Source organism: Poecile atricapillus, chromosome 3 (assembly GCF_030490865.1).
Source record: "Poecile atricapillus isolate bPoeAtr1 chromosome 3, bPoeAtr1.hap1, whole genome shotgun sequence".
Lineage (NCBI taxonomy): Eukaryota > Metazoa > Chordata > Aves > Passeriformes > Paridae > Poecile > Poecile atricapillus.
This window is the reverse complement of record NC_081251.1, coordinates 72,803,988-72,823,978: the sequence shown is the minus strand read 5'-3', so window position 1 is coordinate 72,823,978 and position 19,991 is coordinate 72,803,988. Positions and strand designations below refer to the sequence as shown.

At 42.7% G+C, this 19,991-nt stretch overlaps 1 protein-coding gene across 1 annotated transcript in view; it reads right to left on the bottom strand.

Moving 5' to 3' along the window:
- Nucleotides 1-15,082: 15,082 nt before the first annotated feature.
- Nucleotides 15,083-19,991, bottom strand: part of GALNT2 (polypeptide N-acetylgalactosaminyltransferase 2) — an 87,036-nt gene continuing 82,127 nt past the window's right edge. The window contains exons 15-16 of the mRNA XM_058834098.1: nt 16,801-16,920; nt 15,083-15,569 (exon numbers count right to left, since the gene is read on the bottom strand). Coding sequence (XP_058690081.1) covers nt 15,414-15,569; nt 16,801-16,920 — 276 coding nt within the window. The 3' untranslated portion in view covers nt 15,083-15,413. The remainder of the gene's footprint in view (nt 15,570-16,800; nt 16,921-19,991) is intronic.

Below are 19,991 nucleotides of genomic sequence, written 5' to 3'. Positions count from 1 at the left end.
AGAGACACACAACTGTGTTTCTGCATGGGACAGGGAACTACTTTTGTGACACCGGTTTTGTTCTACACAAAGGCACGCTTGCAATAAATTTTTACAAGTTTTGTACACCATAAGCTGAATTCCGAGTTCCAAAAATGTGAAGTGTGGCAACAATAACAAAATGGATTTATAGTATCACTCTGATATCTTGTCATGTGATTTTATTTCTTCAACAAAGTTTGTTTACAATCAACAACTTTGAAATACAGTCAGATATATTACCCGTTGCTTTTCCTGTCTTGTTCTTTTCTGAAATAGGTGGGGAAGATGTTTGGTCATGCTCTGGATGCACAAGTGAAAGGACGTAGAGAATATACTGCGAGTTACATGTTCACACTCTGGAAACATTAGAATCATAAACCTACCATCTTTATCCAGCCATTGGTGACAAAGGAATTTTCTTTAGTAAGAACTGATTTGAAAAAGCCTTCCAGTGTAGTCTGCACCCAGGCATAGGAAAGGGGACCACTGTCCCCCCCCATGCCATCCTGACCCGACAAGCAACGCTCTCCAGCCACGTCAGGGCAGAGCAGGGTGGACACAAGGACAGAGAGAGCTCTCCCAGCTCTCAAGTATCTCTGCTGAACAGAACCAGCTCACTGCTCAAGCTCTTCCTGACGAGCATTGTCTGTACCACCAGTGGTAGCCACCAAACCCACAACCTGCATGCCAAACCAGTGGCATTTGCAGGCAAAACCAGACACGTGTGATCTGCAGATGGCAGCTGTTTCACAGCTCTGAGTCACCAAGTTGCTAGGACCTGGTTTAAACCTTACTCCAAAGCAGCAGAAGCCTTGCAGGAGAACACAAGTGGGGTTACAGTCGGTCTTTGCCAACAGCCACAGTAAAGATTTCCCCCCTGCCTTGGGCTGTGTGGCTGCAGAGGCTCCCCTGGGACCGGGCTGCCCGGCATCTCCAGGTGTGGGAGTGTGGTTCAACACTGACCTCTGGCCAGGGTCTGTCAGGCTGCCATGTCTGATTTGCTCAGGGTGTTTCTTTTCCACATGAAAGAATTGAGTTTGCACCTAAGCTGTGATAAGAAAAAGACAGAATTCCAGGGAAAACAAAACATTAACAGAAGCAACCAGCAGCAAGCCCCTTAACTTATTTGATGTCTTTATGGACACAGTTCCTTGGAGAGGACTATTTTCTGGAGGTTGCTTAGTATCACAAAAGTCGAGGGGGGGGGGGGGGCAAGAGATTCTGGCTGTTCAACACAGCCAAAATCTTAGGAATCTTTTCAATATGAAAGTAGCTGCATTGTCAGCCCTTAATCCTGGTCTGAAAGGCAGTCTGGCCTCTTCACACAAGAAACAGACTCCTCCTTTGCTGTGTGGGTTTTACACCACAACAGCCACTGCTGAGCAGCACGGGAGGAACTCGCAGGTTTCTGCTCTGAGAGGTCACATCCACGCTCGAGAAGCAATCAAAGCACAGTGCATGCCTGCAGCTCAGAGTGGAGGCTGGCTCATCCCAAAGGAGTGCAGAGGCTGGAAAGGTGTAGGTGCATCATCAGGGTGATGGAGCAGCGTGAGCACACCCTGGCTCAGGGCAGGGCTCCCCGAGATGGGCACAGCCGCGCACAGGTGGCTCCCTACATCGCTCCATGGGCACACACAGCTGGAGAGACCCGAGGAGAGGATTACAAGCCCCTGCAGCGAGACCAGCTACACACCAGATGAGATGTGCAGCTGTGGCATAAACCAAATGAGAATTTCTCCTTGCTCCCTGTCGTGGCTGGAGAGTTGCCCCCAGCAGCACAGCACTTCGTTCCCTGGATGTGCCATGAGCAGAGCTAATGCTGTGTCTGATCAGGCCACACCATCAGAGGTACAATAAACAATGCAAATCATCTCTAGCACACTAATTGAATAAAAGAAGGAATTTAATTTATGAAGTTATGAAACCCAGGATCGGATTGACACAGACACACGCGTTACCTTGGTGCTGTCATTTACAACACTGCCATACATTCAGATCAAGCCAGGGTCTGCAGTAACTCAGTTTCCTGTGGAATTATTCTCAGGAGAATTTGCAATTAATTCCAACAACATGGTCTTTGTTAATTAAGCCAAACTTAACATTCCCTTTTGCAGTGTTTTCTAACATCCTATTGCACTTGTCCCTCTGTCGCCAGAGAGGAGCAGAGAGAATAAAAATGCCACCTCACAGACACTGCAGAGAAGAACGCCCCCAGCTGTCAGCAAATCAAAGCACAGACTCTCCTAAAGCACCCTCACCTGAGATTTGAAAAAGCACTTTACAGGCAGTAACAAATGGCATCTCATCAGACCCCTGCAAAGCCAAGCCATCCCCTCTCTCCTCAGAGCCGGTCTGTGAGGCAGTTTCCTTAGATTACAGCACAGTCACAGTTTTGTCCTTGGGAATGAGAGGTTAAGAAGTCAATACCCAAAAGGCGATGGGAATTGAGAAGACAGAAACCTCTCTTGCTTCTCTGATATTCCCACTTCCCCAGGTGAGGACTTGGACAGGATTCTTCAGGAACACCTGTGCCAGGGATACTGGTGTGGGATTCATGTATTTCACCGGGGTTTTTTTGCAGATTACATTTCCTGTCACAGGTTCTGCCTGGGAACCTACAGTCCATCCTTCATCAAAGAAGCAAGAGCAGCAGCAAGGGAGGTTCTCAGATTCATGGGGAACTGGCAATCCACAAACTTGGATGAGAATCAGCTCCCCTGAGCAGACAGGCTCACCTCCTGCAGCGCAGCCATCGCCCTGCACTGGCCTGGAGGCAGCTGCTACCAACTGCAGTGTGAACATGCTGAGGTGCAACAAGCCAAAATATGCTCCTTTTTCTACTTCTGTGACTCAGGGTTGGAGTGCAACCTTAAAAGAGATGTTAGATATTCTCCTGCCAGATTCAGACTCCCCAAGGGCAACACGGCGGGATTTAAGATGGCAATGTTGTCTCAGACCCTTTGGGGAAACAGCAAAGCAAACCTTTTCCATCTCTCCTTGACACACACAAGATTTAGAAACAGTCAGCTGCAATGATGCCAAATAATAATCGCCAAAAAATGGAAAAGTTTGAGGGAAAGTGGGGAGGGGAGAGACATTTATTTGCTGTGAGTAAGACTAGCGTCTGCAAGGCAGCCACACCAAAATAAATTGCAAACCACTCTCAGGAACTGGAAGTGTTTGTTGCCTACTAGTCTATCAGTATCCCAGCCTTCTCAGATTGAAATTGTTTGGGATAAAGACAAACACATGAATTAATGGATATAGTTATATCTTGGACATACGGACTGTAGAAGTCGGTCTCCAAGCATAAGCAGCTGTATTTGTGCCTGGATGCAGAGGAAAGATCCCATCCAACACTTGCAAAATAAAATGTAATTCTGTGCCTGCTGGTGTTCCTCCGGAGTGTGTGTGCTGTTCTTCTCCTTGACACCCCAATTCAGCTTTTTTCAGTCCTCTCCATCACTGTGTCAAACAACTCAACACCGCCTAAACCCCACAGTGCTACTTTCTGGTACTGGGTGGAAGAGAGACATCCCAACAAGTAGCTTGCATAACATCAGCAGAGCATTTCTGTGTTTGGATAATCACCTTTATTTTTTCATTCCTGTCCTGTAATTAATATTGAATAGGTAGAGTGTTCTCTGTTCAGTAAAGCAATTTCAAAAGTGCCACTGCAGAGTTACACAGTTTGTCTTTTCAGACACCAAGTAATGTCAAGTATTTACTAAATTGGTCACGGATGATCACTCACAGTTTGCAGCCAGGCTGAGCAAGAAGAGCTATTAAATACTGCAAGTCAGGTTTAATAAACGTACTAAAATAGAAGAAATACTTGCACATTTAATGAAGAAAACCTGTTACTGCAGCCAGGAGCTTGAGGTGTGTGACCCTGGAGTATCTGAAAGGTACTTCAGTAGGACTCAGACCAGCTGTTAAACATCTGTGGCCCTTTCTTGGCCAGAGCAACAAACTGGCCATAGTTTAAATCAATCATCCATACACAGCAGCGTTCTCTTGCCTGAGATGACAGCAGCCAATTCCAAGGTATGGTGCACTACAGTGATTTTAGAAGCTGCTTTTTTGAACAAAAGAAGCCCCCCTGACCTGGGGCAAGTACACACAAACACACACCAGGCACAGACATTCAAGTGGACTCAGTAGCTGCCAGCAACAGCTTTCTGTGTTCATGTGATAAGCAAAATAAATCCAGGAACTTTTTCCCACAGGCCAGCATATATAATCTGTTTCTTGTGATTTTTCCAGTAGCATCACCACCACATTTCAATACAGAGTGGTGGTTCAGCAGGCCAGTGGTAAATCACAGATCACAAACAGCTCACAGGCACCAAGAGGGACTCCTCCCAGATTGCTTCCCCAAAGAGCAGCCTGCAGGGGTGATGATCAGGCTCCCTCTGAGCAAGGGAGAGCAGATCCAAACACAACCGGGCTGCAAGGGAGCTCCCAGCCACGGGGAGCTGGAAATGCTGTCCTGTAGCTCTGTGGGTGGGACCCAGCCTCATGCCTGTGCGTCAGGTTTAACCACCAGGCATGCCAGACCCTATTTTCTCCCCATGTGCTCACCCTACCTGTTGTCTCACTGGTTTTATGGCCCCTGGTCCCAAGCAGCTCTGCTTCTGTGCTGCAAATAACCAGATGGCTTTTATGCTACTTGGAAGGAGAAAACTGCAACAGAATGAGAAAGGACTTCCTCTCTTTTTGAACAACGAGGAGATGTTTATGACATGGTGAGGTTCCTGGTTGCACGAAAGTGGTGCCCTTTCCCAGCTCTCTGTCAGAGCCTCTCTAGCAATGACAGCCTCACAGTAACCTGCAGGATTTCTTTTTGCCTCAGGTAGCTTAACCCAGTTTTTCATGTGGATAATGCAAATCAGCGGTGGATGAGATTTGATGTGGCTGCTGTTCTCTGGGGCTCTACGCAAAGGCTGAAGCACCCAGGAATGTATGGGCAGCTCCACCTTCTTAGGGCAGATTTCTGTAAAAATGGGTGGTTGCAAAGCACCCTTCCCTCACTGAAAGCAAACCATAACACCTTATCTGAAATCATGGGAAGTTATACTTGGGGTTCAAAAAGTTGCCCTTCTCTCCTGTCAGCACCTCAGGCCTCACACCTCAGGTGTGATAGAGGCAGTCAGCAGAGCACAAACTGCTCCCTAGGCAGGTGACCTAAATCCTGCTTTGCCCAATGATGCTGCAGGGCACTGATCGGGTTTCTGTGCTGCCTTCCCTCCCCTCCCCATCAGCCAGGTGCTCCAGGGTGTCCATCCCCTCACTCTGGAGCAGTGCAACTGCTGCACAGTCCCTGGGGCTGGCAAGAAGTCTCCCCTAGAGAGGAACAGCCTTCAGAGGGAGGCTCTGGTAACAGGGGCAGTGTCACACACAGCCGATCTGTGTTCCCATGGCTGCACATCCACACTGGATGGCTGAAGAGCCCAACTCTGCCCTTCCAGCAGGAGCATCTCTGGCCAAACAGTGCCTGAGTGTCCTGAAGAAGTGGCAAGAAGAGCAGAGCTGTCAGATTCTGAGCTGCTCAAAGCAGTTGGAAGAAGATGGAGCCAGGAGTGTTTTAGGAAAGGGGGATAAAGGGTAACTCTTGGAGAATATTTAGGCATCTTCACACAGGCCTTGAGTTTCATAGGAGGCTCCTTGGATGGACCCAAGCCTCCCAAGCAAAGCTGTGGCTGAAGAACATCACTGTAGCATTGCAGCAGTGGTTGGGAAAAGGCGCAGGAGTTGCATTTGGAATGGCTGCCAAAAGTTAATTAAAACAACAAAAACAAACTGGAGAGAGGGCTGTGCATATGACAGGGTTCATCAGTCGAATCAGGTAGAGCTTGTGCTTATTACATGCGTCAGACCAAACTCCCCACAGCGATTCCTTTCCTCCTTTCCACCTCCTCGGGGCTAATTTAAGAGCTGTTCTTCGCAGCCCATAATAATAGCGAGAAGGAAAACCAAATTCTGTTCTGCCAAAATGAGGAAACTGGATCAAGGGAACCGGCAGAAAACTTGTCTTGCTGCCATCTCCGGCTTTCCTAAGGAATTCATGCTCCAGGGCAGCCAGTCAAAGAGAGCAGAGCTGCCAACAGGATGCACGACTCTGATCCTACCCACAAGGGAAGCCAAGTCCATCTGCTGGGAAAGGGAAAGACATTTCCCACAGATAAAACAGCAGTGGGGTGGGATGCATAGGTGGGCAGAAATAACCATCATGCACAGACAAGCATTTTCTCCAGGAATACCTTGGGCTCAGAACACCTCTTTTGTATGTACAGCTCCCCCTCCAAAATCTTTCCTGTGAGGGGCAGGTAACCTCCCCCACCCCAGCAGAGAGCACCAGCACAATAACAGAGCTCCTCACACAACAACACGAGCAGTAACACTGTTTGTGACTGCTCCTGCTCCGGCCTGCACAGGCACAGGGAGCCAGGCTGACGTGATGCCTCCTCCAACATAAGTGCTCAGGCAAAGCCAAAATTGAAGCAAGCAGGCTAAAGGGTCACCTTCCACTCACATAGATTTGGGTTCCCCCTTTGTGTCCCCCATGGAATGACTTTTTATTTAGCCAAATCTATATAAGTGAATGCTTTTCCTTTGTTTTGGTTTTTTTTTAAATCTTCCTGGAAAGTCATCCGATGGTCATTGCTACAAGGGCATTGCTCACTCCTGCCAGGCTCAGCTCTGCTCCACACAGGCTGGGCACATCTTCAGCTTCATTACCAGGAAGTGTTTCATCCATACAAAGTGGATCACTGGAGAACTGTACTACTGGCACGAGACAAAACAGCAGGGCTGGTTCCAACCAATCCTACAGCGCAGGGGCTGGTTCCCAGGGGCAAAAGCCATCTGCCCTTTTTGTCATAATTTCTCTAGTTGTGGAGCCCAGGGTGTCTCACCTTGAACCAGGACCCCCTTTCTGCCAGTTGAGGAGATCCAGAAGTTCATACAAGCCTTTCCTCAGGCACTGCTAGCAAAGGTCAAAATTCAAATGCAGTGCAAAGATCTTTGCATCCAGGCTAACTGTGAATCCCATGGCATGCTTTCAGAATTCTATGTAAACTTGTTTTCTTCAGAAGCTCCCAAAGACTGTCCTTAGGCACTTATGCAATGAAAAGACACCAGAATGTCAAAGATGCAATCTTCTATCTAAAAGACTATTGAAAATGCAGATTCTATGGGCTTATGTCTGTGGCACTTTAGCGTAGGAATAAAATTCTTGAAATTTGGACACCAAAGGCACTAAACTGCTATTCACAATAAAATACAAAATTTATTTACCAATCCTTTCCAGACTCATTTCTTCCCCATATTTCCTCAATGTGAAAGTCTGAAATTTAAAAACTGTCTGCAGTAATTTTCCAAATCAGCAGGAAACATCTTCACGTTTTACATGAGAGGTCAAGGACACCATTGTGAAAGTAGCAAGAAAAGTAATTTGAAATGAGAGCTGGAGATGGGATTCTCCACCCAGCACATTAAATATCAGCTGCTTGGTCACTTCTTCTGGGTGTGCTCACCTGGCACCATCCCTTGGCACCTTCCTGGTGCTGCACTGTCTTTTCTTGCCTGCCGTGCTCCAAAGGTGCTCAGTGCATCCATGTGTTTGTCAGGCACAAAATGTGAGCCAGTGTGGACAAAAGGATTTAATAACCCAGTAACCAATTGCCTAAGGAAAGACCAAAGGAATGGAATTAAAACCAAACAGCATGACCTCCACCTGCCCTTCAAGCTCCCATTAAGCTCTGGCTTAGAGACTTCCTGGTGCATGTTTATACATTTGCATGTTTTACAGCCCTGGTTTCCACTGGAAGGGCTGTCACATCCATGGAGTAATTTTCAACAATGTGAAGTGCTCTTGTCCTAAACCTGGTACCTGGAAACATCTTTCTTTTTTTATTGTTTTTCATCTTCTCACTCACTACTTTTAAAAAGCAGCCGTGAGTTAACTCCCTATCCATACACTCCTTACCGTTCATGATCTAACCTTCTTTTCTACAGGCACCCTGCCTTTCTAGCTCAAATAGGACAATTCTTGCTCCTTGCTGCTAAAGGACTTCAGATTTAGCAGGGAAAGAACTGGCCTCTGGCATCCACTCTGTGCCACCTGGTTTGTAATTAAGCTATGTCTGTCTCCATTATTCCCTTTTCCCCTCTTAACATTTACCAGTATGATGTGCAAATACTGTGATCCACTCCAGCAACCTAATCCTGCTCTGTAAAATGGGAACCACAGAGATTCCCAGGTGGACATTAAATTTTTGGCATGTCCCCTGAGTGAACTGACAGGCCCTCAAGAGCATCAATTCCAAACAGCTGCCTGCAGGCACTGCTCATGGACATCTAGCAGTGTTCTTTTTGCTGACTTCATCCAGAAAAATAAACAAGTATAGGCCCAACATTGATTTGTCTTGCCATGCTGGACTTTCTTGAAGGAAGATGTAACATCTCTCAGGATCATTCAGAGCACTGCCTGGCTGTCTTTCTTACAAAGCCCCAAGAACAATTTGAGTGAGAAGCATCAGTGGGAATCTCACACAAGTAACAACCATAGGGGTAACATCCCATTTTTCTGGAGCTGAGAAGAGGACTTTTGCCCCTCATCACCCCTCTGTCTGCCATGAGGACAGCTCAGGGAAGAGCTGTAGCAATGAACCTGAAAAATCTGCTTCTCACGTAGTTTAAGGGCTCAGTCTGTAAGGGCAAAAAGAAATGACAGAATCATATTCCAGAAGCTCTGATTCTATGAAAAAATATTTTAAGGAGTTAGACATAATCAGCAGAGAAGTGGCTGGCAGTTGAAGCTAGACATTCAGCCTGGAAGCAATTATTCATTAAAACAAACTTATATTGGAAGAGCTGACAAAAGGAGAACTAGATCAGCTGAAGATTTCCTGATTCTCAAATTCATCTGTTACTCAAGATGTTTAAACTTCCTGAATTCTATTTTTAAAAACTAACTGTCCTAAAAACTTCTGAAAATTTAGCTGGTCTTTTACATTTGAGCTCTTGCCAGAGGTCACATCCAAACAGAAGCTGAGCACTTGGCACAGATACCACTGTTGAAGATGTTACAGCTGATGCTGTAGAGCACAGGATAGCCTAATCTCATTTTTCCTTAAACTGTGAATTACTGCCTTTGAAATACATTCTGAGCACAGCTCTGCATCTGCTTCTCCACACCCTCTCACTATGCACCTCATTCTGCTTCACTTTTTTTTATCTTTTCTACTGGGACACCATGAAGAGATTTTGGTTGTCATTTTCTTTTAAAGCTCCTCCCATGACCGAAGCCCTGATCCTCACCAGTGACCTAAAGATGCCCCCCTCTCTCAAATAACTCACTCAACAGGAAAAGTAAGAACAACGTCTTCTTACAATTCTGAAACCAGCTGGCAGAGAGCCTAATGGTGAGGTATACCTAATACCTAATGGTATGGTGAGCTCCATGCCACACAAAGCACAAACTGCACACAGGGTGGAGCACTTTCCTTCTCCAGACTGTCTAGGCCAAAGTGTTATCCCTTTCTGGTAGGAAACTCCCTGTCAAACATTGCCTTTATGTTGAAACCAAGACCCTGATGCAAAACTTTAAATCTTTTTGTCTCTCTCACTCCTGTTCTTCCTCTTTTTGATACTACAGGTGCTGGCTTTAGATATAGCTATAAGGCTGTTTTGGCATAAGCTATTAATATTATTATTATTACAATAGGCATCTCAACTGGAAGGCAAACCAGAGCATCCCTCACTCAGACCCTCTTATAAAAACATAAGGCTTGATTTTATAGTCTAAGCTTGGTCTTAAGCCAAGCTCAAAGGGCTTTCAGCTACCAAAAGTGGCAACACCTTCTACGTTTGGGTTAAGTGACAACACTTTCTGTGTTTGGGTTGTCAGCTACTTTCTTTTTTTGTTTGTTTGTTTTTGCCACCTCCCCTATATTGTCTTATGGAATGGGCAGAAACACTATCCCAAGGGAGGAGAGGCAGGATCAGCATTCCTTTCCCTGTCAGCAGCAAGAAACAGGCTGGATCAGCTGAGCACAGAGCTGCCACCAGGAATGCACCCCTGTTCACTTCAAAAACAACCTGCTGGACAGGGAGAAAGGCAGTACGAAAGCTGAGAAAAGTATTTCACAGAAGTGGTGCTGATCACACTACCAGAGCACAACAGACCCCTAGTAGTAATTTTCTAACTTTGTTTTTACCAGACTACCAAAGGTGACCTTTAATTGATACAGGTTTGACAAAGCTATTTGCTGCCTCCAGATCATTTTTAATTAGAAAACACCTCGAAAAACCCTTGGATTAAAAACATCTGCTGTGTAGAAATAGGAACTTGAAATCAAACAGATCCCTCTTCCTGCATACAGAGCAGCAACCTGCTGCTGTGCTGCAAGAAATCAAGTGAAATCAAAAGGGTATTTTGCACTCATTCAGACCTCTTGGAGGGCTGTAGAGAGAACATCTGTGGACTGACTTTATTCCCAATTTTTAAGCTTGATTACTAGCAGATCTTAAAATAGCTACTGGATGCTAAGCTGTAAATAAAATGTGCAGACTAACAAAAGCTGCAACCCTGACATTTGTGCTCATTCTGTAATCATGGCTTATTATCCCAGAGTTTTTTTCAGTGGCTTAATTCACTTGAAATGATTCTGTAGAGGAATAAGCCTCTTGTTAGAGTGTTCTGTAAGAAGTTATTGCTGTGAAATTATTCACTGTGTTTCAGGCTTGAAGGAGGACACAGGTGATGCCACTCATGGCCATGTAAATTCATACAGCACCTACATTTAAAATAAACCTAAGTAAAGAAAAGGAGACATTAGTATTTGTGTACAGAAATTAAACATCTTAAAACAACTAAGGTTATGGCAGTAACATCTCAGAATGGATCTATAGGATCCACTTCAAACAAGACCATAGTCTTTAGCTCAAGCAGGTTGCAGCCTTTTTATCTCTCAAAAAATTCAGCTTCCTTTCCAAATACAGACAGGCATATTTTTGAAAATTCAGGATTTTAAATGCTTTTGTTAGTTCACAAAGAGTAAAGCTTAAACATTCCCTTATAAAAGCAGCATAAAGGCCTCTGCTTTTATGCACAGCAACAAGCAAGCAGAGTAAACCCATGCATAAAAAACTGCAAAAAAGCATGACCTGAATTTCCAGAAAATGAATGGGAAACTTTTTTTCCAGATCTATGTATTAAGGTAACATGGCAACAAGGGAGTTCTGGTCAGCACTAATGCAAAATTTGCTGGATAGTTCATACAGTCCTGCTACTTACACTAAGAAGTGAACTGAGAACAGCACAGACAGGAAACATGGAAGACTCTAGGCAGAGATATAACAGACTCCTACATTTAACACCGGATTAAATTAAAAGCTTCTATTCCCAGAGAGTTGTAGTAATTATGTTTAGGTATCACCTTCCAGCTCCCAGGTGTTAAAGGGCATTTAAGATAGAGAATCCTCATTTGAATTCTCAGCTATGATCTGCAGATGGAAAACTGTTCCTTTTGTTTACTGTAGCTTGACAAGGCCTTTTTATTTTTGCCAGTCATTAATATTAAAGACCTACTTCCTTGATTTAATTTAGATTTTGAAAGTCACTGACTTCTGCTACATGGAGAAAGTTTGTACTCATGACTTTTCCTTTCCCATAGGCTGCTAGGCAAAACTCTTCCTGTCAGTACAATTAAAGGAGTAGAAATGTTTCATTCTTTCCCATAGATGCTTCTGCAGGTTCTGCTGGCTGATCCTGCCCTTGGGGCTGACTGCAAAGCTGAATTTCTCAGACCAGGAGCAAAGAACCTAGCCCTGCATGCCATGGAATGGGATAGAATGATGTGCCCCAAAAGCTGACCTGTGGCATCTCAGAGGCTGCACAGAAGGTCGCAGATGACATTTTTGGAGCACTGTCCCCTCTCCAGCCCACTCAGCTTGCAGCCCAGCTTTGCCAGGGGATGCCCTGTTGGCATCCCCATTTCCTCTTAGGGCAGCAGGAATATTCTCCTTCCACACCCTCCAGAGTGGAACTTGCTCCCTCCCCACCTGTCCTGGTGCAGGTTCATTTGCAATCTCTCTAAACTAGACCAGTGGAGTGTTTGCCACCTAAAGATCCTTTATCAAAAAAAAAAAAAAAGAAAAAAGTATTTTTTTGTTTAAATATTTATAATCAATCATCTCCTGCAGCACAGGCACCTGAATGCCCACCCTGCACAAGAGAGAGCAGGGAGACCACAGGAGCCATGAGCAGCCCGAGGGGCTGAGAGCTGCATCTGCCCCAGGCCCTGGCACAGGGATTGCTGGGAGCAAAGAGGGGCACAGGAGGGAAGCTCCAGAAGCTCGGGCCCAGAGGGGCAGGACGGGGAGTGCCTTGACAATGTATTTTTAGGTGACTACACAAACAGCATTAGCCCTCTCCTCCGTGTAAAATAAGACAATTTCCTCAAAATTACAGTATTAAGCATAAGCAAAATCTCTTTTCATAAATACAAATAAACACCCACATATACACACTTATAGAACAGGAACTTGATGAAGCAACCAAGTGAAATGAAGTGTTAGAAAACTACTTCAATCACCAAGCTCCAGGCAGACTTTTACTGCCTTTACTCAGTTCTATTAACCAGCACACACATATCTATAAAGCGTTCTTCTTTATTTAAGTTAAACAAATTTTCAAGGATGGTTTCCATCTATAAAATGAACAAGTACAAGCTCTGTACAGCAGACTTTTCAAACCAACTGAAAAAAACAGTTTCCAAACTATGTTTTGAAAATCTGCAAAATAAACAGTATCACCATTTTTGTTCTGAAGACAGTAAGAAAAGTTCTCAGGAGACTCCATCACAATTTGCTTCAAGGGCTCTTAATTTATCTTTCAAATGGGTGAATTTCTTCTGCATTAAAAACCCCTAAAATCACAGTAAGTAACTTTGGCACACTGTCATGTAAACATAACAAAAGGATACCACTTCTTGTCTGTTCTCTCAAAGCACATGGCTCCTATATTAAAACCCCTATGCCCAACATCCATGGGGAATTACTGAAAAAATATTCCTACTTTATGAACGTTGTAGTCATTAAAGACTTAAGCGATGGAATATGGACTTTTTCTTTTAAATTTCTTTTTACAAGCAATTCTGATTCAGAGATAAGAGGCAGGTCAATATTCAGAGTTGCAGCTGCTGCTTTCAGGTAGTACCACCCTCAATGAGATCAAAGCTGTGAATGGAAATACCTCCACAGTTGAAGCTGAGTGGTTGGGTTTTTAACTTCCTTTTAAATTCTCTTTTTCAAAGCCTCAAACAACTGGTTTGCTGCTGAGCTCATACTGCAGCATTTGTTTTCCAAAACATGAAGGCATCTATTGCTATGTTTATGAAACACGTTCTTCAAGTTCTCAGCTAGGTTGAAAGGCTACAGGGAGAGACTAAAAGCTGAAAATACTTTATCCACTGTCTGGCCTTTAAAACAGGCAAGTTTTGGAGAAAGTGGATTGTGGATCAGCAGAGAAAAAGTATTAATTATTCATAAAAAATGTCAAATGATGATGGATGGGTAAAACTGGATTTAAGGGCCCCATCCCAAAGGTAAGCAGGTACCTGCAGGTCATAACTTCAGCCACATCAGGTATCTATGGGCACAGTGACTGGCACAGTGAAGCCACCTTGCCCATGAGAGTACCATCTCTATACCTGATGCATAGGTACAGCCAAGGTAAATTGAAGAATCAGGAACTACTCTAATTCCAGGACAAAGAAAGAAGGGGACAGTACCAGCATACTACAGTACAGCAGATGTTTTTCATCTCCTTATGATCAACCCTTATATTTTTCAAAGATCCATCCTTCCAAAACCACTTCCTGGCACGCCATGTCTGCACTTATTTTTGTCAATACTGTCTCACTTATTAATACTTATTTACTTTCCTTCTCATTTTAAAAGCTCATTGAAGCATTTGCTTTTAATAAAAAAGTATATAGTCTATGCAAACATAAGAAAGGACAGGTCAAAGTTGGGGTTACCTTTGACAGTATTGTTTTATAAAAATGACATCAGCTGGACTGAAGCTGCAAAATGCACAGGTTCTATGGTTAAAAACATATAGGCTATGCAGGTATCCAGGCTGATTCCCAGAGTCAAGCCTGAATGCATTCAAAAGCTACATTTAAAGAAACAAAAAGGAAGAAAATTCCCCAGTAGTAGATCTATAAATTAAGCATGTGCAATTCAGAGATATTACATAGCTGCTCATCCTTGCAAATTAAAATTCAGATCATGTGCTGTTGTCAGTGGCGTTACAATTCTAACTTATTTCTACAACTCAAAAGGGGAGTTTGAGAAAATTTTTTCCTCATTAGGGCCCAGAATAAAATTTTGCTGAACCAGCACGGCTGCACAAAAGCTCTGTGCAGTTTATGTAATTTTGTAACAAAGGAAGAAATATTTTAAAGACAAAGTACTACAGAAATGATCAACACAAATATCAAGTACAGGTTTAACGTTATCCAGAGCACAGGTGATGAATTCCCGAGCTGGAATAAACAATCCAAGCAATCATCTGGGCAGATGCATCGACTTCCTCTGCTATTTTCTTTCTCCTCCTGAGTTTCATGATCTCCAGCAAGGGTGAAGTGTTAAGAAGTAGATCCAGTTTGCAAAGCAAAAGCATCCAGTGTTAGCACGGACATCATACCCAGCAGCACAAAATCCGCACCCTCAGAGTTCCTCTCTCCTAGCACTCCAATCCAATTTCTGGTTATACATATGTCAATCACTTGGTTGAAAATTATAGGATGATGAAAACTGATACAAATCGTTGGGAGCTGACAATATATATACTTTCATATATTTATATTTAGAGTCCATCATAGAAAAGTTCATATTCAAATTACCAAGTACACACAGGAGAAAAAAAAAAAACTTCAAAATGACACTTCTGGTTCTGGAAATGACAAACCATGACTTCTATTCCAATGGAGTTTTCAAATTAGCTTCTCCTAGTAATTTTTCCCACCCTCCCTCCCACACTGTTCCCCACAGATGTTTCTTCAGATCCTTTTGTTTATAATACGTCAGTTGTTCCTAGAGTTAATTATCTGCTGTGCAAGTAGTAGCTGAAGACAGAAAGGAACAGTTGAAGTCTGCAGCACAATTCCTTCTTCCTGTGAAGTAATGCTCAGTGACATCTTTGCAGTGCTCCGAGTCCCCTGGATCCCTGGTGTCTGCTTCAGCACTCTACTTTCAGATAAAGGTGGAATACTGAGGTATATAAGTTCCGTGGAAAGTTTTAAGAAATACATCAGTAATTCAATCAAAACTTTACCCAATGTTTTTCAGTTGAAACAGCATTTTGCTTGCAAGTCCTTCTACTGCTGCAGATTAAGTGTGAATTTCCACTGCTGTGACAAAGAAGGATTGCAGATCTCGACGGTGAGACCACCATTTTTGGCATTTCGGCTATCCAGACAGAGGTTGCTGCCAACGTGCCTCAGTTTAGAATTGCTTTCAATTTGTTCCCATTTCTGGAAGAGAAAATACAGTTATTGACCTGGAAAAGCAGGAAAAGGAAGAATTCTACATCCTGTCCTTTGAAGTCTTCATAAGCTTCCCTGGCTTGTAACTGGAAAGCTCTACAAACTACAATAATAGGAGCAGTTTAGATGATTCTTGAGTACAAGTAAGTTCTGGCAAGCCTTGCCAAAACAGCTCTTTCTGCTAATACTCCGGAAGACACAGAATACACCAACACGTTTCCCTCTAGTTCAGAACTTCTCAAATACACTGCCTCACCCTGTTACCTGTGTGACACCTTTGGTCTGAAGAAAAAAATGAGAATCAAAATCCATCCATGTACCACTACAATACTGAGCATAGAGAAGCAAGAAGCACATTCACTATAGACAACTTCATGAAAATCCAGAAATTTGTCAGACACATTTCAATTCTACATAAGACAAGCAATCTGTGCTGTCAAAACTTCTTTGTCCAAGATGATGTCAAGGACAGAATAAATCCCAAATAAAGGATTTTTTTAAAAAAGGGAAGTGGTTTCTCTTGTATGTCTATCATATTATGCCTACAAACATTATCAAGAAAATCTCTCTTCCTTAGTTTCCTTCTGAAGTTTCCTTCCGTCTGAAGAGTGGCAAGATTATTCCTTCCTTCGTCAATAAAGAGTGTTTAAGTTACCTGTCTGCAAAAACAGAGATATAGAAGCAAGAAAGCTGGCAGATGATCAGAACTGATGACTGAGCAGAAAGAGATGAGTTGTTCTATGACTAGATCAAAATGCTGGTATGACTCTGCAAATGTGATTTTCTTCAGGCATGGGAAAGAGATGAAGTTACAATGCTACATTGATAAAAATGAATGTAAGGAGTCTAGTGCTGCTATAAACAGGCCCCAATTGAAAAGAAAGCAAGCCAAACCACATTCTTCTGAGACACAGAGTACATAATACTCAAACTTCACTGAGTGAGACCTTTCAAAAAGACATTATGGAATATATAAATTCTTTCAGAAGACACACGTGGCTGTTAAACACTATTACACAGGAGTGGGTGAATCCTTTACATAAGGCTCCTGCTGGGATAAAGCTTATCCTGCCTTTATGACACCATGAATCCTATCTTCACACACACAAACAACAGTAAAAGTAGAGCCTATAGAGGCTCTATATGATCACCAGTGTATTGTTTATTCACCATCCTTGTTTTCCCCACTGTTTGCAGAGTACAATCATGACATACTAACCTGTCTGCTGTCGTTTTCCCTACAGCCCTGAAGTTTTATTAGTGAACCAGGAGCTCTGTCCACAACAGTAAGGCACAAATCCATGTGTTTCACTGACTTGTCCTTTGTTAAGGCCCATTCCTACAAAAAGGAAGAAACAAAAAATGTACAAAATTGTGTATGTTAACACATGCTACCTCTGCATATACAGCACAGGTTAAAATCCTGAAAATAGCTGTGTACAAGCATTAGAACAGTTCATTGCCTCGCACAGGGCAGGAGATGGAAAGTCCTTTTCAAACACAGTAATTCCAATTGCTTCGGTGTTCCCACATCAGCTCAGGGCTGAGCTTGCTGCTTGCTCCCTCTGCTGGCTTTACACAGCTGCTGCAGGCAGTCACACGGCCTCGTGGAAGATGCTCCTCCAAATGCTTATTTAGTTAGATGTTCATTTTTACATGTACGTGTGTGTGTATTACACCTTTCCGCTGTCTTCTACATGGAAAATTTCTACATTTGTAAATATATATATATACACACACACAAAAACCCTAAAAGCTTGGTCTGCAGTGCCACTGGCCACCCTGCCCACACACTGAAGAAAGCACATGAACCACAGAGAGGAAACAGCAGTTCTTGATACAATAAAGGCCACCAGAAAGCAATACACAAAAGGGATAGACAGAATATTCCCTCCCATCCAAGGCATGATGTGCAACAGAATCTCCATTAAATGTATTTAAGTAGGCAACTATTAAATAGAGAGCAAAGAAAAGCTGTTCTGTATGTACTGATGCCCAGCTTGTTTGATCTCAGCATCTTGTCACACAGAGCCTGATCTTGCACTGATGTTCAGACTCTCTCCATATGCCTCTCTCCTTTCAAGTTTGGTCTCCAGGGTCCACATTTGTCTCCATTTGTCTAACTATCCTTTGAGGAAAGAAGCCACTTGATTAAAGCCAGGCTAATTATCCAAATCATGCTTATAAACTATTTAAAATGACATGATTAGCTTCTCTCGAACAACTAAAGAGGATTTAGAGTTGTATAATACAAAACCTTAGACATACAGGGCCAAGCCTGTATGTTAAATAACATTCAAATGTCATTTTGCACGTTATCAGTGTTTCAGAAATAAAATAAATGTATAATTACTTTGCAACTCAGCAGAATTAACAATTACTAAATCTCTCTGGGAAGAAATACTCAGAACAGTCAGAACTTGCAACCCAAGAGATTACAAATAATCACAATCATACTGGTCCCAAGCCACTAGATGGATACTGTATCCTACAAGCACCAGAATGATGACAACTGTGGAAAACAAAGCAAAGCCAGGAGAAATCCATGTATCCCTTTGTCTTCCAAACTCTTAAGCTGATAACTTCTCCTTTTACTCTCAGTATGTTAAACTCAGATGACTGAAATTACTTGCCTTCTCAGTTCTGTCCAGTTTATAAGATGTCAACAAGAACCATTAATATATGATAAAATATTAATTGCCACTTTTTTAGCCTAACAGCTGAAGGAATGAATCAAGTTATTTTCAGAGCTTATCAGGAATTACAAACGGCCCTGAACTCTTCCCTGATAAGATTTATGTTGAAAAAAATGTCAGTTGAAAATACTACCAGGGATGTAGTAAAACTTGTGTCTGAGAACCCTGCAGTTAGAACTATAGCCTTGAAATGATTGCCTTTATCCATCTTCACCATTCCATCAAAAGCCTGTACAAGCCCCAGCCACAACAGAAACGATGCAAGAAGTTAACACATTTAACAGCCAAAGTACAGATGCTTCATAAAAGCCCCAAGCTCGGTTGCTGGAAACATCTACATGATAGCTCTTCATGTTATGAAACACAGTGTATAGATACTTTCTTCCACTGATTAGTAACTGTGACCATAATGGAGATAAATGGAACAAGTTCCCCGACACCAGAGGAGAAGAAAAATTGCAAGCATTGCATATGCTCAGGGCACAGGCTGGAAATTGGATAGCTTTATGCAAAAATTGGAATATCTGAGAAAATCTGCATCAAATCAAAAATAAAAAGTTAGTAGATTTAACTAACCTGAAACTTTTCCCTTGCACCTAAGTGCATTTGCTTTTACCTTTTGCTCCTTATCACAACCCTTCATATTTTCATATTGTCAGGCACACCAGAAGCTGTTCAGCCCTCCAGAGGTACACAACTACCACTGAGTTCTACCAACCTGGGGGAGGGGAGAGCAGGGGAAAAGGGGGGCAGAAATCTCATTTTTACTTAGGTTTTGCATTTTAAGATGTGTTGAACACATGACAGAGTACACTCTTCAAGTTATATGAGAAGATTGCCACAGCCTATAATATTTGAGTGCCCTTAACTCCCCAAAGAACCTCTTGATAAGAGTAAGGTGCAAAACACAAAGTACAGATCTAAAGATTGTGGTTTGGTCCCTATCCCTCTCCTCCCATTTCATTATTTCTTTTCAACTCAATACAAGTTCTTCTTGGACATAAAACCTGGTTTTGACCCATTCTGCCTCAACCTGTCCTCTCAGCGGTATTTGTTCAGAGGAAGTGCATACTCGTTTATCAAGGTCAGTGCCACAGAAGAAACAACATAGAAAGAAGAGGGTCAGATTCAGGGGATGGGAGTTTGAAAGAGGAAGATAACTTTGTGTATCTACAAAGAATACAAAACATCAGCAGAAAATTCTAAGATTTCTGCTCCAAGGCACTTGTGACACATCTACCTTTTCTCCAAAGAAACCCACTGTGGTTTCTGAAAAGATGACGGTACTTTCATAAAGATATCCACAGATAATTTATCTTTAATGATAGGGGAAAGGAGGCATTTCTCACATGTTTATTTGAATGAATTGTCATCATACATCTTCCAGGAAATCACTTCATTTTAGGCTTCATCTTATTTTAGGTTTTTCTCCTAATTAGAGCAAGCTTCTGACAGTTATTCAAGAGTAGTTTTTAATTGGTCAGCCTTCTCTTTTAACAGCTGTACTTGACACACTAATATTACATTTGATTTAAAGTCAGGTTTAATCTGACAAGGAATTAGTGACAAAGCAGCACACAAAGCAGTGAGAACCTCTATGTGTATTTCATGAATGATAACTAAGTCACAACTGCATAAATAGATTCTTTGAAATAATTAATGCTCTCATTTACAGATCTGACACATTTGCAATTAATTTAGGAGTAGGATTAGA